Consider the following 23616-nt stretch of genomic DNA (forward strand, 5'->3'; position numbering starts at 1 on the left):
ATAGATTTCTGAATCAGTCATCTAGGAATAGGTTGGTGACATCCTTGGGGAGAATAGTCCTTTTTCATAACTTGATTATGGTATTTTAGGTTTAAATTTCACTTGGCTAAATTTAGGTCCTGTTGTTGCTAAACAACTTTGTCTATGGGGTGATTTTGCTTATACAGTTGTTTGTCCCATCCTACAACTATGGATTTTAGTCAGTATATACATACATACATCATACATACATACATATGTATGTATGTATATGTATGTATATATATGTATGTATATATGTATACACAAACGCACCCACCCACCCACCCTCATAAATTTACTAATTGTATGTACATCCTTGTAAATTACTTTTTTTGCACATTTGCCTTTAGTGAGTTAAATACATATATACAAAAAAAAAAAATATATATATATATATATATATATGGACATACACAAAAAAAATAAGAGATAATTTATAAGAGTATATATACAAAAACATATTATTTATAGGGGTATATATATACAAATAACAGATTTATGAGGGTACACACATAATTTTAGATTTTTTTTTTATAAAAGTACACATGCAAAAAGAATAATATATAAAGATATACATGTAGAAGAGTATATACATAATTTTAAATTTATATAAATGTATATACATCAAAAATCCTAAACATGTATAACACTAATTTATAATGTAAGAGAGCATTATATAGCACTAATTTTTAATCATTTCAACTTCTCCCTTCCTATAAGCACCAGTATGCTCCTACCAACTTTGATCTATTTTGGCTATCACCTGATGAATATTCTACCAACTATGAAGTATTAACACGACCATCACAATCAATATACAGCCTCTGTCACCATCTTCACCTCTCTAAACCACAATCACCTCCATCACTTCATCCATTCACCACCACTACCACCATCACTAATCATCACCATCTATCATTGCACCATCACTAAGAAATAGTCAATGACACCACCACAGTCGGCTCCTTTATTTTGATGACGTTAAATTTAAAAAATATATATGGGCATGCAAACCATTAAACAGCAATAATCCGAGATTATGTTTTTATTGGGCATTTCGCAGGAGCATCAATCAAGTAGTTGAGTTAATTAATTCTTTAGTTATTTTTCATGCCTGTCTTTATATGGCACAAACATATCTTTATTGGTCATAAAAATTGGATACATCCTTGGACAAAGTCTTATTGACCTAAGAATTGTGCTTAAAAGCCATACCAAGCTTGATGAGCAAAGGCTTGCACAAAGTGATGCATGGAGAATACTCAAAATTTTGATGAATCTAATACTAAATACTGGATGATATACCAAAAAATACTGAATATTGGGATAGTAAGCGGACAAGGTTGTGCCACAATGGTCACATTCCTCGCGAAAGGCATGGTTTCTAAATTCCAAGATCTTGGTTACCTCGGTCATACATCGCTCCTCGAAAGCTTGTGAGATTTGCTTCCTGGGCTTCCTTAACGGGACTTTTGTTTTATAAAAGCGAAATTGTGTGTGCACTGCACGTGACGTAGAAAACGACGCATCATACACGGCGATTCGCGCTTGCACGGAGCCGACTAAAAAAAAAAAATTTCCTCACCGACATCCCCAAACCCACATGTGAGCGAATCACCATGCACGGTGTGCGTGCGATTCTCTGCACCGCACACCGTGCACAAAAAATTGCTCTTTATAAAATTAAACTACCCTTAGGTCTTATTTAGTATCACATTTTTCCCCAAACGTTGTTTGGCATCATTTTTTTTTTCTTTTTTTATTTTTAAAAATAAAAACATAAAATCTGATGCAACAATGATATTTAGTTCACACATTTTTATTTTTTTGTCTTTAAAATAACTTCAATAATTTATGAAAAAAGTGGAAGTGAAAACTTTCTATATTTTTAAAAATAATATTTTGCGCCATGTAATCAAATCTAAGTCTCAATTCACATGATTTATTTCCACCCTTGGCAACCCCAACCTACTTCGTCAAGAAGTTCCTCTCTCCTTCCTCTCTTCCACCCTACCATCCTGCAAATCAATGGCTACTCTACTAATGATGAAAATAACAATGTTGTCAACAACAATATCCCACACCGTGACGGTGAGAGAGATCATGATGTAAATGTCAAGGGTTTTGCTATCTCGCTGGTGTTGTTACAAAAAATTTAAAGTGTCCCATATATCCTGCACCAGATGATCGCAGATAGGGGCATGCCTAACATCTATGATGAGAAAAACACTGCAAATGAATTTCTTTTTCCATTTTTTTATAAAAATAAAAAAATGAATACCAAAAAAAAGTTTCTGCTGTCTAAAATTTATAAAAATAGAAATAGATTTCATCTTTTTATTTGTTTTAAAGAAGAAAAGTGATGACGATGCCAAATACAGCCTTAACTTCTCAATTCTTAGGTATTTCTCATAGATGTCACGTATGTAAAATGGCTAATTGATTTTTTTTTTCACTTTTTTAAATTTGCATCCTCCCTTGGTGAATGCTCCCTCCCTCCATCAGGAACTCAAGCAAAAGGAAACGTCGCAGAATCCTTTTCCCAGGCAGGAACCGAACCTAGGGTGGTTAATTAACTTTCCCGTGTGTGTGTGTGAACTCCTGTTAATGGAAAGAAAAACAGATGGTCAGATGCAGATAATCGGAATGTTTACTAATGCATATTTTTACACAATCTCCTCTCTTGTTCATCTTTCACATGCACAGAACTGCAACTTAGATTGGAATCTCTCTGTTCACCACTATTTGCTTTGATATTGGAAGTTCATATTCATACAATTTTTCTGGAAAGATCAGACAACAGTAGAAGAGAGCTTCTATCCATGACCACATATGCTAATAAGGCCCTGAGCACAAATTTCCGCACACATGAACCTGCAAAATCATCCGATTGCAGTTGTATGTGATGTGAATATAAATAGTTGCAACTAGAGAGGCAGAAAAACTTCGATGTCTACTTTATCTACCCAGGCCTCAAAATAGATAAATTGGAATGCAAGAACGAACCCTGCATTTACCACTGACATGTTCAGGACCACCAAGGCCAGAACGGTATGAAATGAACAATTTTTTCTAGTTCAGATGGGGTAGAATACATTCACCAAGAACAAAAAGTATTATGAAGGGGTTGAAGCATGGAAGGGCTAACCTCTGCCGACGCCCTTACCAAGTTCCGGAAAATTAATCATTTAGTGTATAGAATAGCAAATAAGACTGATACTAAGACGACCACCACCAACACCTGCATCATGTTGACAAGGAAAATTAGATGAAGTTTTATATTTGAAGCAACAGTGCATTAAACCATCTGGAGCAAGAATTTACCAGCACTGAATTATATGACTTGCTCTCATACATGTGACGGCCCCTGAAGAAGCACATATCTGATCATTATGCAATAAACGAAAATCAACACTGAAAAAGAATAATAATGACAAACCTTTTATTTAAAAACCCTGAGGATATGCAAGCCTTATGTATTGCTTCCACACGATGACGAGTAAGACTGGCATTTGGATCATTATCGTCAATCTGCATGGCCATTTTACATGTTTCATTAATCCTTTAATAATACAATTTCTTTCATATAAAATCCTTAGGAGTTAGGACAATAATCTCAAAGCTAGATTGGAACTTATTTGGGAAAGAGCAAAAAAATGTGTTAAGCCAAATCTAATAAAAGCTGAGCAAGAGTGGAAAGCACACAAATAAATAAATATATATATATATATATATATATATATATATATATATATATATATATATATATATATATATATATATATATATATATATATATATATATAACATCTAGGTTACTATATTCAAAACCAACCAATACTTAATGAATCTAGACAAGTTAAAATTTTTGAATCGATTTGTTTACAAGAGTTCTTGAATATGGATAGGCAGCCAACAGGCATTCGTTATTGGTCAATTGGAGGTATGCTGCATCTTCTTGGTATGGGAGAGTCCTTTTGGTTGGGGGTCAGTGAGTGTTGGAGTCTAGCATGTGGTTTGAAGAGACCTGAAAAAGTGTTCCTCGAGCGCCCCACATGTTAAGTTTTTGACTTTGAATGGCATGGAAGTGGTACGTCTGAGTACTTGCACCTCATTAATAATTTAATGCCACAACTTACACCACAACAAATGTTGAAAGTTGAAATAAGTAGACTTCCATTCACAAACAAACAGTTGAAGTGGTCAATAGTTCCTTGATAAACCACTTCTTTGTGCTGAACCTTTAGACTGTTTTTCTCTTACCTCTAATCAAACAGGCCCTACATGAAAAACATTTACACCCCAATGAAGAGTCTCTTTTCATAAGCCCAACATGGTGTATGCAACAACTCATATCAAGTGAGACATATTACATTTGAATCGACGCTTAGTTTTGTTTTTTCTTTTTCCTTTAGAGTCATGTAATGTAATCTTCACTGTATTGATAGGACTGGTAGTAAAAGAAATTTGAAAACCTGAGTCTTTTCTCCGTACTTTGAAGATTTTGATATTATTATTTATTACTCAAATTGATTTCTCATACTAAATTTTGACCGCAACCCAATATCAGACCACCAACACAAGAAAACTGTTCATCCTTTCAAGATTGCCATTGCAAAGCTATACAAGGCTGCTTAGTTGCCTATGAGTAAATTTGCATGCAGAAGAATCTGCAATTTGAAATAGATATTTTTTTGGTTTGTTGAATTGAGAATTGCAATTGTATTTGCTGCTGTTTTGTTATACAAATGCTGAAAGAGGTGCAATAACTTTATGGCCATTTTTAGTTACATAAATATATTGTATAATTTTTAAGATATGATATAATAAATTATGAGATGGATTTTTTCCTCTTCTCAAGAGGAGAGTATATCTACTCTTATTGACTTAAAAATCAATAATGGGACATGCACATCAAAGATCCACGCCATTAATTAAGATCTATAACACTAAAAATACTTAGAAACCTTCTCTAAAAGGAAGGCCTAAAAACTAAAAAATACATGCTGTGGTCGTCTCTAACCTATGCATCATGTGAACACAAAAATAAACAGTCAAAATGACATAAAACCAAAGTTCGCAGATTTAGTACTGCTGCCCGTGCCAGCCGGCCGGCGGTACAGGTCCGGACTGGATCAGACCAGCACGAATCGACACAGGGAAAGGAAGTGAACCGGGAGGAGGAAAAGAGAGAGAGAAATAGAGGCGATGAAGGAAGAGAAACTGTTTATTATCTTTTTTTTAAAAAAATCAAAAAATAAAGCCGGCAAATCGATTGTCGGCCTCACTATTCATCGCATTTTTTTAAAAAATGCGATGAAGGAATAGGAGCGGTAGCCCCTGTTCCATAGCCATGGATCCGCCCCTGCGTTTCCGCCGGCCAATGGCCACAATGGCCACCCAACAAGCTCCGGTGGGCCCTTCGCCGGCCATGCCTCCCTCCGATAAGTCTCTCCCCCCTTCACTCTCTCTTATTTAAAAGTCCTATCGGACGAATCGAGCCGCGGTCCGACGGCCACAACGGGCCACCACCAGCCTCCGACGGCATCATGGTCTCTCTCCCTCTCCTCCTCTCTCTCTCTTCCTCTCTTTCCCTCTCTTTCTCCCTCAACACCGGTGTGTGCCACTTTCCAAGCCGGAACCATCCCGATTCGCCGGTCGGGTTCAGCACGCCCCAAACCATCCGGTTTGGGACAGTTCTGAAGATCTTGCATAAAACTACGTTTTGCCAGTGACAGTCTAATCCAAGGTTCACCAAGCCGGAATCAGAACCCATGTCGGTCGGCAGTATAATTCGATAATGCCCCTGTACTATTCCGTACCAAGCACGAATTGACATAGAAAATAGGGGTGGAGAGGGAGAACCAGAGATAGGCAAGAAGAAGAGGGAGGGTAGGAGGGGGAGATGACGAAGACACCGACGGTGGCCATCAAAGGGCCGTAGAGGCCCTCAGATGATCGAAGGAGTGGGAAACTCTGAACCGAGGAAAGGAAGCAGAGAGAGAGGGGAAAGGAAGGAGAGGGATGGAAGGATAAAGAAAGGATGGGGAGGCTAGTGGAAGCTGACGATGGCCAGAGCTGCAGAGGCCCGAATCCTCCTTCCCACCTTCCGCCGACAACCCCTGTTTTGATCGCAAATTTTTTTTTTGCCAACTCACAGTGAAGTTTGCAACAAGTTGGCCGACTTCACTGTTTCTCGGCAAAATTAAAAACATTAACTAAAGTCGACAACACCATTGCAGACTTCACCCGATGTCCCCAAAAAGAAAATATGAAATAGGAGCTTCCAACCCTCTTTTGATCAGCAAACTCTGGCCTCTAGAGCCCTCGGCAAGCCTTCAGAGGCTCTATCTCCCTCTCCCCTTTGCTTCCCTCCCTGTCTCTCTCTCTTTTCTCTCTTCCTCCTTCCCCCTCGCCGGCCCTCCAACGAGTGCAGCGGCCCTCCAGAGGATCTCTCTCCCTTTCTTTTCCTCTCTCCTTCCCCCCTCCAGCCAATATTCCGAATTTCACACCAGAACCATATCGATAGGCCATTGGTATGGTTCGACACGTCCTAAACTGTCGGATTCAAGATGGCTTGGCAAATCCTAGTCTAAGTATTACAACCTGTTGATTTTCAATGTATATATTTTAACATACGTAGATCATGATCAGGTTGATTCTCATTTTAAATGCTTTGGCATTACTTTATCATACTAGCACAACGCAAACCATCTATTTTATGTTCACATAATGCATATGTCAGAAATAATCAAAATATGTGATTTTTAGATATTTATAGTAGCATAAATCATGATCAAAAGTGTGGATGTTCTATTCGAATCCCCATTATAGATTTGGAGTTGAGAGGAGTAGATACCATCTCCTCTCCAGAGAAGCAAGATTCATATCATAATATCCTATATTTTAACATATGCAATATTATATATTATATATAATATAAAGTATTATATATTTTTAATTATATATTTCATAGAATCCTTTTTTTAGAAAGAAAGAAACCTAACCCACTTTCAAGAAAAATTAAACTCATATATTTTTAATTATATATTTCATAGAATCCTTTTTTTAGAAAGAAAGAAACCTAACCCACTTTCAAGAAAAATTAAACTCATATAGTAAAATATTAATAACATGTGTGTGTGTGAGAGAGATATACATCATTCTGATAATTATGTAATATATCATTAGATTGTAAGCATGCTATAGATTTTATAATATATATTACTATAGTAATTAACTAATATTCAATACATTAGTATTATATAATATCAATATTTACACAACCAAATATAGATACAATATTATATTAACTTTTATACAAAGAATGTTATATATTCTAACAATCTATTTTCATGTTATGCTATAAGATTGTAAGTATGCGGGCACCTCTTCAACAGCCCATAGAGTGGGAGGCAAGGAGATTTGATGGGCTGGGTTGCTCACCTCCAACATAAGCAGCAAATTCATTTGCAGTTAATTTAGTTGCAATGAGTTCTGCAAATTTTTGGGTTCCTTTTTCCCACACCAATTGCGACTTGCAAATAAGTTGCAGGCAACCAAACAGTTGCAAATAGCCATCTGCAACTCATTTTCTGCATTTAGTTTTGCAGCCTACCCGTTTGCAAAAGAGCCCCTAAACAATTTGGTTTACAATAAGGCAATTCCAAGTAAAAGATACTCTTCAAGGCTCTAATCAGATGATATTTTCCTTTCTCTACACATTATGGGTGTTGCATTTAGAAATGAAATGGTTGATGTGGGTATAACATACTTAATATGCATAGGAATGTTGTACAACACCATGTTGCTAGGGCAATCAAGGGAAACCGAGATACCAGTTTCTTATTTTATCAAGCAATTACAGCTAGGTATAAGTTTTGGTGGCTCTCTACAATTGTACATGATGATCCTGAGATAGTTGCAACCTTTCACAATTGAGCATTGAATCCATATCAATACTTGGATTTGTGATTATATACTTCTGGACCTGAGCATGCCTAGTTAAAAGCACACTTTTAAGACACACTATGTGCACACTATGTAATCCCTACATTTACCTTTCTTCAGGGACCCATGTCTACTACAATTGATAATCATCATTTTGATAATCAAATTACATAAAACAAGCCAAGGATTTATCATCAGAGATCTATTGGATTTAGTTGATTGTAGCCAACAATGCATGGCAAGTAGCTAATTTGGGTAGGCAGAACTGATGAGACTATTCTTAAACACTAGAAATTTGTGAAACATTGATATTATGTAATGTGTTTGCGTGGAGGAAAGTATTCCTCCAATACTTTAGCAAATCCTTTTAGAGATCTGCTGGATATAGTTGATTGCGGCTAAAGATGCTCAAGAAGTAGCTAGTTTGGGTAGGTAGAACTGACGAAACTATTCAAGATAAACACTACCAATTTGTGAAATTTATATTCTGTAATGTGCCTTGGAGAAAAGAAGTGTTCCTCCAATGTTTTAACAAATCCTAAAAATCCAATGGTGAATATACATGATCAGTCAAATAGTGAAAAAAAAATTATTTTGAATAACAATATGGCTTCTTATTTTAGTTGAGAGACCTCAAGGCACATAAGTGCATTGTCATGAAGAATCTCATCTCATGACGTTCAATTGCTTCGGAGTTCCCCATAATATAACTTTCCCAAATAATTTACAAACTTAGGTTCTAGGATGATATGTAATTAATTAAGTTTTTAGTAATTATGCATCCAACCATGCTCAAATTGGAATCCCATCTTTGCTTGCTTGCATGATTTCATGAACTTATATATTGGATAGTCTTATTTTAGAAGTGGGAGGCTCAGACCCACTGGGTCAGGATGCTTGATAGTATGCGTAATCTCGGAACAGCTACATTACCCCTATAGAGTGTGACAGAGTAGTGGAGTAGCCTTACCACATCTCAAGGGTGCTAGCCACTTGCCAAGAAGGGGTGAGGAGTTTAAAGGACTAGCAAAGATTTAAGTGCCAATCAACATGACATGATATGTTGATATATACCCAAGCCGGTGCTTTACTAGCAGAATACACTTTGTGTGCTATGAATTGAACTAATGCTAGGGCAACACGCCACTGGCATATGATATTCTGATCCCCGAGGGTTGGGCCCCCTCAGGGGAGGCCAATGTACAATCTTTTCCAATCTCCCCCTTCCACTTAGTAGGGTTGTCAAGGAATTTCAAGGGTATTTGTGCATGGGTGGTGTTGGTTCAAGTAGATATCTAGCATAATTTAACAGTTCAGAGGTTTTGCCTCACCACTGGGGATGATAATCGACTATGCATTTGCATAAGATGCACAAATAATTGTCCTGCTTCATAACAAAACTACAAAAAACAAGTATATGCCACATAAAGACAGATGTGCAATTGAGTGGATAAACACTCTCATGAAAGATGCCTTGAACCTGTCCAAACAGTATATTAAGAAAATCTACACTTAATAGCAAACACTACCTTGGACTCGAGTAAAGATGAAAATTCGAAGAAAGCACCATAGACATCCGACATTGATCTTGTTTGGTCAATAACCCTAGCAGTAAGTCCTGGAAAGGAGCATGGTTAAAAGGTACTTTCCAACACTAACTACTGCATCAGTATATTTTACTTTCATGACATAAAATACTTCATGATATTGATCTGAAAACATATACAAATTAAAATTAACCATTATAATCCTGAAATTGTAAAAAGTAAATACATCAACAAAATCATAGTATTGATGAATATTCATTACATATTTTACTAATAGTAACATAATAATCAGTGTGCCCCTTCTCTATAAAATGCATCTGTTAATGTTGTTTTGTAGGAAAGCAAGTTAGGTGACTGCTAATGCCTTCTTTCACATATTGGGGTTTGTCACAAACCTGAACTACTCCAAACAAATCAGTCACTAATACAAATATGGTTTCAAGTCAAGCACAGAGAACACTTTTATCCACTAGACTTCTGAGCATACCCTATGCCTAGTTTCATCCTCCACAGCTGCAAGGAATATCTTGTAAAACATCATGAACAAGACAGATTCTCGAGATCAAGAGTTACCTTAGTTTGCCGATCACTGGTTGATTGGCTTTGCATGATAAAATTTCAGCTAATAATGCAAAAGTCGATATCCATATCAAACTTGCATATATTTTGAAGTAATTAGACAAAACAAATAGAGAGAAAAAAAAAAAAGAAAAACTTGGATCCATTGATGTTGAGGTGTGGGTAAGATTTATCTATATATTGTATCTTAGTTACTCAGGCTATGCTAACCAGCTATAACTTGCTTGCTAAATTACATTCAAGACCCTAGATATGTTTGAACAGGCTAATGTATAAATATTCACAAGCTGTTCCATTTGTCAGTTCAAAGCAATTAAAGATGTTTCAAAGGATAAACTTTAAATAAGTTTCCTATCATATATTAGCATAACTTCTTCCCATTCACAAGCAATGTCCCATATCCTTTTGTGCCACTGCATGCTAAAACTCAGCAAGTAATGGTAAAAATACACCATACCAAGTTTAGACGTGAACAATAGAGGCTCAACTGTTAGGGATGCCAATAGGCCAGCTCTGAGTTGAGCATAATCAAAATTTTGAACAGACCTAAGCCAATGACATAGCCCCAAACAATATAATGGCAGTCTTGCATGACAGTCTATTGACATTCCTATCAACTGGTAAACATTATTACTTGTATAAGGTTGACTATGGATCAATTTATGATTCATCAAGCTCCAAAGCTTTTTACAGTAACTCCTTGATGTCAACCCTTGGTAAATTGGTGTTAAAATCTTGGACACAAGTTTAAGCAATAGTGGAATTGTGTGGGCATGATAGATTTACTTGAGGTGTGTGTGTGTATATATATAAGATGCTAATTTGTGGGAAAAAATAATCAAGCCTTACAATGATGTCATGTTAATTAATATCACATACCTGCCACATATCTATCACAAGAACACTTGTATCTAATTAAACTTGAGATGGACAAGAATTCATATTAACATATGATAAGTTTACCATAGTTTGTAAAAGATTCCCAATGAAATCAATGACACTGAGTTTGTGACATAGATTTTGAAACATAAAAGGTAAGGCAAAGACATGGTGAAGAGGGAAAGCAAATCCCGTTTAAAGGAGTTATGAGGAAACAAAACATCCCTGCAATTGGCATGCCCATAGTCCATATCTTCTATTTGAACAATATATATTATAGAAAGAGAACAAGAACTGGTGTTAAACTGAAATGAGTGGAGAAACAAAAGTTACCAAAAAAGAAAAAGAGAAGAAAACCAACATGAAAATGAAAAAGGATATTATGATCAATTGTAAATTGAATAAACATGAAGCAATCATGATTATGGTTAAAAAAAAATTTGGAACAATTTTCTTACCACGTCGCATCTTCACAACTCCTCTAAAAACCTCCACATTATTATAGCATAGAGCAAGGGTTCCAATTGCCATGATCTGATGCAACTGACAATTGTCAACTAACATGTGTTTTTGGAATTGATATAAACATTCAAACTAGACAAAGTTACTAGGACGGAAATATGAGATATAAAAAGCAGAATAAAGAACAGCAACGAAAAATGGAAGATTGAGAACGGCAATAAAAGTTCATAGAACATTTTATTAATTATGTACACAGGACAAAAGAAAATTAGCAAAAAATAAGCTAGGCATCAAATAACAGATGCTGCATTTTAAATAACAATTATTGTAACACTTGTCTTAGACAATGTCAGGATGAGCCTGCACTTCTTGCCAAAGTTGAACAGCAAACAAAATAGATATCAGATCGGATGAAAATGATATGGCCATCAGACTCCGGTCAAATAAGATGCATTGTTACTTATATCAGCTAATACAAGGTAATGTGCCAAAATTTCCCTGTATTGTTTGTTAAAACCTAATAAGAGCAAATACACCACTTTCTTTTACACTTGATGAAGGTTACTTTTATGACCATGATAACCATCAACCACATGGTTCACTCTACTACCCTGAACTGAGTGGTTTGGAGCATGCCGAACCGTATCGACAGCTAACCGGTGTGGTTTAGACGTTCGATTTGAAACACCAGCGAAAACAAAGTGAGAGAGAAGGAAAGAAAAAAGCCAACAGTAGCCCTCCGAGGCCTTTGAGGCTCTGCGGTCCTCCATGAGATGCAAGAAGAGAGAGATAGAGAGAGAGGGGAAGGAAGAGAACATTAATAAGAGGGAGGCCGCCAAGTGGCCATTGTGGTTGCCGAACAGCTCAAAACAACCAGTGAAGCCGGCAATCCCATTGCCGGCTTCACTGTGTATCGTATTTTTTTAAGAAATACAATAAAACAGGGACTTCACCCCTGTTTCGAATCCACGGCAGCCGTAGGACTATTTTGGGCCATCAGCGGCCACAATGGCCACCCGACGGCCCTCTGACGGCCTCCCCATCATCTTCCCCTTCCTTATCTTTCTCCCCTTCCCCTCTCTCTGTTCTCTTTTTCTCTCGTAAAGGACCGCGAAGTCCGGGAGGCCTCGACGGCCCTCCAATGGCCACCACTAGCGTCTCCGTCGGCCTCCCTCTGTCTCCCTCCCCCTTCTCTTTCTCTCTCTTTTCCTCCCGATTCATCCCTCATCTCCGTGTCAATTTGGGCCCGATATAATCTAATACAGGGACGTACCAACTTATACCACCGGCCGACCAGCATGTGGTCCAATTCTGAGTCGGTGATCCTTGATCAGCCATGCACAAAATTTTGATTTTATTAACTTATAAAGAATATGTCATAATACTACTGAGACCGATCAAATATCAAAATGCATACTACTCAACATTGAATGATCGCGCATATTACATATCTTTCTTGTTTGAACATTATGTATAGGTTCCTATAATGCTTAAATAAAAATGCCAACATGCAAGTACATGCACAGGCGATGGTATAAAGCCTATAGGGGGTGTTTGGTGACCTACACGAAATCACCAGCGATCCTCATCTTGGGGTAATTTGATCCCAAGTGATCTAAGATCACTATATTTGGTATGTCATGATCTAGTGATTAAAGATCTCTGATATTCAGGAGTAACCTGTTTGGCATGCCATGGGAACCCAAAATCACTAGCCATATAATACCAAAAATACCCTTAATAATACCAAGAGATATTTTTTTTGTATTATCAAGTCTCATGAATTAAGAATATAAGCAAATATACTAATTCTTATAGCTACCCTATTACTTTGTACAAACTCTACTCTTAGTGGCCACTACCTCTAGAAAATTAGACTATGTTCTGATTCTAGATATGATGCATCTAAGATATAATAAAGCGCAAATGACAACATCTCCCTTGACACCAATATCAAGTGTTTTGGCATGACACCATAGACAAAAAGGAAAACTAAGCTCAACCCCCCACATGGGGTGGGAATGGCTAGATCAAAAATACTCTCCTTGACGTCAAGTTTGGACATATGATATCATAGTTAAATCCATGCAGCATCAACCATTTGCAACATATCCTTATCATTCTATTATTTTTTTCTGCATATAAATTTAGAGCTACCACGGCAACCAACTTTAAAATCTCTGCTACAATTTTCTATTTTTCGCCGATTGTTCTACCCGCAAGAGGGCTCACCATTTAGGAGCATGGGTCTTCATTCTTAATGCAAACCCATGGTTTTTAATAAATTATATGGTAACCAAGGTTTTAGGTCTCAGCTGCATGGAGGGTGCCTCGACCGTCTGACCCATTCTTATAAGAAAACAGGACCGAGATGGGCTCGAGACTTTGAAACCCCATGCAGGAAGAGAAGAAGAAAGAGGAGGAAAGGAAGGAAAGATAAAGAAAAAAAAAATGAAAGGAAAGAAGAAGAAAAGTGAAAAAAAGAAGGAAAGGGAGAACAAAAGAAAGAAAGAAAAGGAAAGAAAAGAAGGTGGACGAAAAGAAAGAAAAGAAGAAAGAAAAAACTTAAAAAAGAAAAGAAAGAAAGGAAAGAAGAAGCGAAGAAAGATAGAGGATATTCATCGAGATGCATGACTGGGACTATTGTTGGGATGAGACGAGACAGCGGAGCATCTCGTACCATGGAGAAACCGAGACACCTTTGTCCCACATAATTTAAAACCTTGATGGTAACAACAGGTATATCATACACACGCACATATATACACATATGTATACACACACACACACACGCACGCACATATATACATATCCATATATACACACGCACATGCACATATATGTATACACACACACACACATACACATGTATACATATATGTATACACACGCACACACACATATATATACATATCTATATATATACACACATATACATACATGTGTATATATATACAAATATATAAATACACATGCACACACCACACACATAAATATATATGATGATAAAGGAGGCAAGATGCCACCTTTCTTACTATTAAATGAAGCTTATATACAAGTGATTAGGTACATGAGGTGGCAGAGATGTATTGGCCTGCTATCCAAAGGAAAGGAAACATGACATGTGCATAGATTGAAGTAAGGCACCATTGCTCTTCCTTTTCCATGAAGCTATTCTCTATCATATTATGCTCCACACCCACATCCAATGCATAGACACAGCTCCCAAGAAATTTGTGCTCAGAATTCGGATCAAAGAACTTAGAAAATAGATAGATCTGTAGGACAGATCTATAGAAAAATATCTATGCATCTCAAATCCTATATTAATAAAAAAAATCTATGCATCTCAAATATACAGATAGGACAAAAAACATGATTTTCTCAATAGATATAAACATTTAGGGAAACTAAATGAACTCAATCAAATATAAAAAATCAAAAGATCAAAATATCAAGAAATAAAAGAATCAATCTCACAAAATCAAGAAATCATTGCAGCCAAAAATGGGATGAAGAAGGAAATAAGATAGGAATCCAAATCCCTCATAGACAGTGCTTCCTCACGGATGCTCTTTGCTAGATAGTTCTTTCTTGGATGACACTTTCCTGAAGCCTCTCATGTCCAAGATGCGGGAATTTGGCCAATACCCAACTACTGTATCAAGGGTCAAGATTGTCCCAAAATTTTATCTCACGATCACCATGTTGGGATGATCTTGGATAACCATCCTCAAGGATGGATTTCCCATCACCAATGAAAGCTTGCAAGCTTGAGTAGATTTTAAAACCTTTTTGTAGTTTTGACTCATTTGCTATTACAAATTTACAGAAAAGTTCAGGATTTTGAGTCTGAATTGTTGTAAGTTCAGAATTTCAAACTTGTATTCATCATTTTGAGAGGAATTATTAAAATCTTACATTTTATAATTCAGGTCTTACAATTAGCCACAAGGAGAAAAGAAAAGAAAAGAAAAACTTACATTTTCAAACATGCATCACTAAGAATCAAGAAATGAATTGAGATACAAATAATTCATGTTGTTTACCTAAGTGGCTAGAGTTTAGTTTTACTGTGGCAAAGAACTTTAAAGATTATTTTCTTGGTCAGCATGTTAGTTTCTGTACATAATTTTCCCTCCTTTGTTCAAAAGTACCTATTTATACTGATATGGAAGATGTTAATATAAAGACATCAAGAACTTTTTTTTTTTTTTTTTTTGCTACACTAGAAATTAAACTGAGAGGAAAAATAGCAAATGATTTATTAACCTTGTTTTCTGATATTAAAAAATGGAACTATTTTTTCCTTAAAAAAGTAAATAAGTTATAACTGCTATGGAATATTTTCTGACTTTTCTTTTTTTTCTCAGAGAGAGTTAGAGAGAGAAATGTTGGGGAGGGGATAGCAGTGGTGCAATACCCAAGGAGACAAGAGTTACAACTAGGGCATTGCCGAGTTCATAACTACTCTGGAATATCTCAAACTATATTGTTTTTACAAGACTATCTCATCATCCTCCTACAACACAAGGAATGATCCATTTGAGCACAAAATAGCGAAAATCTTTTCTTTTCTTGCAGTCAAGGATTAAGGTAGGATTTTGTTCTCTACCAACAGTGATCTTTTTGCTACTTCCAATCATCCATTAAGTTTCAATCCTAGTTCTGCAGATTATACTTTTTTAACTTAGAAGTTACTGAATGATGCTTAAAGTTTGTGAAATCGTGTTGAATGTCGAACATGAGTATCTGCAGCTTGCAGACAAGAGATTATTTGATTAGAAGAAAGAGATAAACTGAATAGGAGTATCAAATACCAATGTTGATGAGAATTCTTATAGGACATATCAGCTGTTTAACCATCAAGGAGATATTAATTGTAGAGGGGGCTGTTTTGAAGTCTTAGACACTTGAAAGTCCACATCTCATCCAAGTAGATTTCTGGAACATAAAAAGGAGAAAGGGTTATTATATGTGAAGACTCATTCACACCTCCCCCCCCCCTCAAAACATGTTTCTAGATACTCTTACCATGTGTTTGGTTGGGGCCATAAGAGGTTGGATGGATAAGGTTGGAAAGATGGATGGCCTCCATCCACCGTTTAATTCAAAAAGTTACAAGAAAGATGAATGAAAAAGGAGAGGCCGTTTATCCATCCTGGCCCACCAATTTGCACCCTCCAAATTTGGAAGGATGCAAGGATGGATGGATGGGGTATTGATAGATGAATTTTTGCACTGACAAATTTACCCCTCATTAATTTTTTTGATAAAACTATAATATTTTTTTACTTTTTCATTTATATTATTTATATATATATATATATACTATTAATCATATACTATTAAATTTTATTACTAATTATTTTAATTTTGGTACATAAATTCGACAATTATAATTAAATTATTAGAATTATCTTCTATTTCTCTATTTTTATTACTATTTTTAATTGACTATTTGTATAATATTAAGTAACTATTTTAATTAAATTTTAAATTAATTAGTTATTTATATAATTAATATATATAATTAATTCATTAATAATTAATTTATTAAATTATTTATTAAATTAAATATTTATATAATTTTTTATATAATTATAGATTATAACGATTATAATTTTATATATAATTTACTTCTTTAGTATAAATAAGTATTATAAATTGATAATAGCAATATTTTTATAAAAGGATATCTAATAAAAATGTTATATAAATATTATCCATCCTCGCTTTCATTCCTCCTATACTAAACCGAGGAGAGAATCATTTCTATCCATCCATCTATACTTCACCAAACATATTAAGGGATAGATGAAAAATTCATCCATCCTCTCATTTATCCAATGCCAAACAGAGAAAATCATTTTTATCCATCCGTCTATATTTCACCAAACATATAGAAGGATGGATGGATCTTCTATCCATTCTCTTCCTCATCTATCCTTCCTCCACTTTCCATCCATCCTCTCCGTCATTCATCCTTCCTAGTAAAAATGTTATATAAATATCATCCTCCCTTTCATTCCTCCTATACCAAATAAAGAGAATCATTTCTATCCATCCGTCTATGTTTCACCAAACATATGAAAGGATGGATGGAAGATCCATCAATCCTCTCCCTCATCCATCCTTCCCCCTCCACCTTCTTCCATCCATCCTCTCCCTCATCCATCCTTCCTTCACCATCCATCCTCTCCCTCGTCCATCCTTCCTCCTCCACCTTCTTCCATCCATCCTTTCCCTCATCCTTCCTTCCTCCATCACCCATCCTTCATACCAAATAGAGGGTTATAAACCGAATAAACTGATGGTTTCGAAGCAATGGTATTGACACTTGAAATGGCCAACATTTAGAGAATTTGCAAAGAGGAGGGGATAGGAGATTTTATACTCAGGACTGAAAGAAGCCAATTAGGCTGTAAGTTGCAACAAAAATTGACTTTCTTAAAGTTCATATTTTTGCTTGTCACTGTTGATACCATAAAGATACCTTGGATATTTCCTTGGGTTGGGGTTTCTTGACTTTCTTCAATTACCGCCTTTATTTCCATAAATCTCCTCCTCTTCAGACAGACAGAAAAAGATCGAGAGACAGAGAGCGCACAGCCATTAAAGAAAAGGTAAAAATAAGAGAAATAATAATGTGAACACGTACAATATAGCATATCTTCTTTTCCAACACCAATAAACATTACTGCTGGCCATGATATTCACCCAACTATTCTTACTTCAAATTAAAGCAAACATTTCTAATGTACCTGAGGAATAGCACAAAATCGAAAGATGGCAAGATCCTTCAAAGCAGACATGTAGTGAAGGCAATCTTCAGCATGCATTAAAGCATTGGTTACCATGTCATTTAAACATTGAACAGCTTTTGTGGAATTTTCCTCATATTTCAAATCCTGAAAACATTGCATCAACAGAAACAAGGAATTAGCTGCTAAAGTATAAAAACCAACAAAAAACTGAATTGTGCAAAGGGAAAAAAAAATAGAAGAGCCACCTGCATTTATTTCGATTTTGATGATAAAGACAGTGGGATACAAACAGAAAGGAAAAAAAAAAATAAAGGAATCTTTCCCACTAAGTGGATACAAACAGGAAGAGTACAACATATAGACATGTTAACCATCAAAGTAATGGTTTTAGAAATTAATAACAAAAAGAAAAGGTCAAATGATGAAAAATAAATTTAAAAAAACAACATAAAAGTACAATGGATGCACCTCGAGTTTACTGGCATATTTACTCCATATTTCCCAGGGCCAGAACATGCGTGACTTTGGTATCTCATTTATATCTTCCAAATAATCCCGAATTATATTTGTTTTCTGTGTATTAAAATAAGGAAAATGTGGACCTATTAATTAGTGAACAATCGGCACATAAATAGCACCAATGAAGGAAATAAAAAATCACCAATTAACTTAAAATACCTGAAGAAATAAACCCATTGAATTGGAAAGGGAGTCTGGAGCTAGTTCTTCCAACCCAGATGCATGAAAGAGCTTTGACAGGCCTAACCCAACTAATCCTGCTACATAGTGACAATATTCATCGTAGTCATCGACTGTTTCTACCTGCATACAAGGAAAAGAAAATTGTTTTAAACCTTATTGTAATAGTATAAATATTTAGTTTCATTGATACCCAATGGTCCATCCCCCATTGGCATTACTGTCTGCAGTAGTTGATACCCTCAGAATTGCAGATATACTTATATATCATAAACAAAGTGTTAAAATCCTAATCTTATTTTGCAAAAATAAGTTTTCAGTAATTGATATTAATATTAATCTAAAAAAAGGAATCAGTTATAAACAAAACAAAAGCATCAAGACAAATTTGAAACAGAAGTTAAAGTAAAATATTGTCTCTTGGCCAGTAAATTAAGTGAACTATACATCATTTGCAAAACTTTTGCCCTTTGGAAGACAACATGGATATTGAAAATATGAATTGACACCTTGAGGAAGGTATACAAGAAGCTAATTTTATGCCACAAGAAAAGAGACTACAAAAACTTACAAACACGACATGGATATTGAAAATATGAATTGACATCTTGAGGAAGGATTATAAGAATCCAATTGTATGCCACAAAAAAAAAAAAGACTACAAAAACTTACAATCATTTTATTTCTGAGAAAACACTAACTAAAATTTACTTCTTTTTGCAGGCTAGCATTAATAAGGTAAAATGAGATCTCCATGTCCATGAGGAGATAAAATTTGTAAACCATCACTCAGTTGTAACCAGACATTTAATAGGTTAAGTAAATGAAACATTTTAAGAAGCCATTGGCCTGTCACTAAGGATCTGTTTGGGAAGAACCTGCTGGATCCAACAGGATCCAGTAGCACAAGCCAAAGAGATGGGAGAATGCAGGAAGGGAGTGAGAGAGTGCAGGTCGATTGGCAAGCCCTGATACCAGGGGGATGAAAAGAAAGATGTCTAAGGTCCTTAGCTTCCCCCAGTCTGCAATCCCATGGAGGTCTCCCTCCCCCCCTTTAATCTCTCATTTCCTTCGCTCCCTCTGGCACATCCTGCCAGATATCATGGGATCTAGCAATTTCTTCTCCAAAATGCCCTAAAAGGACAGATATACATAATAAGTGACCATGAATGCCTAAAGCCCCAAGTTAAAACTGTCATACTATATAATCAATTAAAAGTTTAGTGAAGATGCATGACGAGGAGGTTCAGAAGTATGAACTCTTCTTTTATTTGACTAGTAGCCACTAGATTACAATATGCCCAAGAAAAATTTATTTGCAACAGGTGTTCAAGCAGAATTATTTAACACATCTTCAAAATAGTCTGGGCTCTATGATTTGGCAACACTGCATTCAGCATGATGACAAAAACTTTTTTTCTATTGATAACCACAAAAACACATTCAGAAATATAATCGTGTTAAAGTTGCATTCCATTGTCAGGGCAATAGCCAAGAAACTGTCTAACAATGATTTGTATAGCCAAATGGTCACTAAAGAGCAGACAAATATAAATCTAATGCAGGTGTGCTTCTTAATTGTGTATACCATGTGAGATCATGCAAATTTGGTGATATAGTAGTGTTGAAATTACAGACCTCTTTGCATATAAATTTTGCCATTCCTGCACCCATCCTCTTGGTGATATCTTCAATTGCCACTTGATAACTGAAATGCCACAAAAGCAGCACTAATTTTAATGAATCCAAAATGAAGCACATTGAATTTAAAGAGGCAGCAAGTGTTGAAAAAAATATTGAATGCTAAGGTTGACTATCTAGAATATTGCCTGGAAATTGAATTCTAATGGAAGCTAAAGCCTAAAATTCTTTGTCAAAATCCTGAGGTCAGCTGTTATGTGAAAGGACAATACTGAACTCAGCTAACAAATTCAATTTGCTAAAAAAATGTCTAAAAAAATGTCTACAACTGATTTGGACAGATTCCTAGTCTGTCAGAAGGAATCCATCAAGACTGTACCATGGAAGGGTTGAGGTACCAGTATTGGTACCCATACTAGCTGGAGATTGATAGTACAATATACTATGTATGATAGTTGGCATTGGTACGATAAAGGTGAGACCAACTACCATGTGTCTGCACGATATAGTGCTGAGGGAAATAACAAGTAATCCCTCCTCTGTGGTACACTACACCTGGTACAAAATGGTAAAAACTGGCACTTGAACCCTTGCACTAAACAAAGAGAAACAGAATGCAAATCAAAGTGGACTGGGGATGGAATGCAATGAATCAGAACCACAATTCCCACTCCCTTGTTTAGATCTGAAACAAAGGAAAGCATGGAAAAAAACAACAGTGAAATTCAAATATTTAATTTGACTTGTTACAGATTAGAATGTATTCAATTTTATATTAATTATATAAGCATTAACACCATTTTCTATTTCCTATATTCTTATTAAGTTTCTTTTTTATTTATATTTTGAATCCTAAATCAAATATCTTATTTTTAGTTTTAATATTAATTATTTATATTTTTATATTTTCTATTCATATATAACAATTTAATTTTTTTAACTTTTCCCTAACATGATATCATTAATATTAATATATTGTTCCTCTTTTATATTTTATTGATCAATTTTTTTTTAGTTTATGTTTTATATTTTGAATAAAAATTTTATTTTCAATTTAGTTATCAGTTATATTTTATATTTTCAAATTTATTTTATTCATATTTTATAATTTTTATTGGAAATTTTATTGTAATATTATTGTTATTTATTTTAGCCATATTTTAATATTTCTCTTAAGTTATTTCTATTTTCCTATTAAACAAAAATTAACAATTTATATTTCTATGTTTATTTTTTCTTTAGCAAGCATTGCACAATACCCATTTGCTAGTACATAATATATAGTAAAAACCTTTAAGTAATAGTTAATACTTAATACACAATTGCAATGCATGCTCCTTGATATTTCACTGTTTTCTAATTAAATAACATTTTCAAATATGTATTTATTATATTATTTTCTATTATATAACATAATCATCATTAATTGATTGATATAAAATATATCATTTGTCACTATTTCATACATAAAAATTTGTAATTAGTTCATTACTAAAAATATCATTCATCCCCATTTTCTTGGAAATGACCATCCCTCCGCGTCCAAGCGGAATCACTATTCATTCAAATGAAGGAATTGTAATTCCATCCTCTGTTGTCATAGCAAATAACAGAATGAGGTTAGAGTTGGAATGGTCATTCCATTCCAATGCTCAGAGTTGGAATAGTCATTCCATTCCAATGCTCATTCCAGTGAACCAAACATAGCATTGGTCCCATGGTTGGGTAATCAAAGGCCTCCCCTTCTCTCAACCCACACTCTAAAATGCAACTTATTATACCGACAAATTGCCAAGGCACTTATGATGTTTTCAACTGACACTTTTTTCATTTAATAACATGAGAAATTAGTTAGAGATGAGATTAACATAGTATACAAAGGAAAGAAAGCCTGAAAATGGTAATATTGAATACAAAATCATGGGATTGCATTAAAGATGTACAAGCAGCTCTCCACCTCCTAAAAGGAAGGAATAGAACCAAGATTTGCTGACTTGGTATCCAGACCCATACTGGTCGATGGGCAGTATGAAATGATACAGGTCTATACCGTGCCTTTTTAGAATGTGCCTTTTTTGACAATTTTGAATTGAAGTTGGCAAATGGTTTGCCAACTTCTGGCAATTTGCAACTTCATCATCTAATAAGTTGGCAAACCATTTACCAATTTTATTTGCTTGCCCAACTCAAACTGAAGTTGCTGAATGATTTGTCAACTTCACTTAAAAAGGATTCCTATTTAATTAGGGCTTCCGAGCCTGGAGAGCTCTCCTCTCAGCCTCTCTCCCTGGCTCTCTTCCTCCCTCTCCCTCAATCCTTCCTCTCTCTATTTTCCTTCTCCTTCTCCCTCTCCCTCCTCGAATCAAAGCCACAAACCATGCCGGTAGTCGACCGGTCTAGTTCAATACGCCCTGGACGAGCTGGTTCCGCATGATTTGCTGAACCTTGAGCTGGACCGACACATTCATATTGCTCTCCAGATTTGAATTAGAGACTACATGTTATTAGGCTTATCAAAGACCAAACTAGTGCCAAAGCAATGGCATTTTAAGAAAGCCTTTTTCACAATCATATTAATTCAGACATTTCACAAGACTATAACTTCCTTTAAAACATGCTATTCCACTATATTGCTTGATTTTTCATCAATGAGGTTGGCATAGAAAGAGGATTTTTGCAATGGTAATATATTTTGACACCAAGATCCACAAAGTTTATATCTTAGTTGAACATATGATTGAGGTTGCAGTTTAGAGTTTTATGGTTGGTTCCTAACATGGAGAAGACAAAAAAATCCACCAATAGAGCTTTCAAGCAAAACATTCTTCAAGTAAAAGAACCTAATATGACAACTTTAATGATGATTTCAAACGGATCTCCCCAATGCTGAAACATTATCCTTAAAAGTCCAGTCCTACCATTGTTTCAACCCAAACCCCTAAATCCAGTTACAATTGTCATTTCACAATTGCAAAGAAAGGCCAAATAAGCCTCAAACAAGTTTAGAAATGGACCAAACAAATATGACATATGCTTGACAAAGAATCTATCCATCTAGAATTTTCTAAACT

General features: G+C 35.3%; 1 protein-coding gene across 3 annotated transcripts in view; it reads right to left on the minus strand.

The window, feature by feature from the left end:
• Positions 1–2653: 2653 nt before the first annotated feature.
• LOC105054520 (squalene synthase 1) overlaps positions 2654–23616 on the minus strand; it is a 36006-nt gene continuing 15043 nt past the window's right edge. For 2 of the 3 annotated variants that reach the window (XM_073252093.1, XM_073252095.1), the window contains exons 5-14: positions 20543–20612; positions 18884–19027; positions 18674–18778; positions 18203–18349; positions 11435–11510; positions 9501–9589; positions 3461–3552; positions 3346–3388; positions 3170–3262; positions 2654–2895 (exon numbers count right to left, since the gene is read on the minus strand). In XM_073252093.1, the coding sequence (XP_073108194.1) occupies positions 3206–3262; positions 3346–3388; positions 3461–3552; positions 9501–9589; positions 11435–11510; positions 18203–18349; positions 18674–18778; positions 18884–19027; positions 20543–20612 (823 nt within the window). In that variant the 3' untranslated portion in view covers positions 2654–2895; positions 3170–3205. The remainder of the gene's footprint in view (positions 2896–3169; positions 3263–3345; positions 3389–3460; positions 3553–9500; positions 9590–11434; positions 11511–18202; positions 18350–18673; positions 18779–18883; positions 19028–20542; positions 20613–23616) is intronic. The other variant, XM_073252094.1, reaches the window with a different exon arrangement.

The sequence above is a fragment of the Elaeis guineensis genome, chromosome 2 (assembly GCF_000442705.2).
Source record: "Elaeis guineensis isolate ETL-2024a chromosome 2, EG11, whole genome shotgun sequence".
Lineage (NCBI taxonomy): Eukaryota > Viridiplantae > Streptophyta > Magnoliopsida > Arecales > Arecaceae > Elaeis > Elaeis guineensis.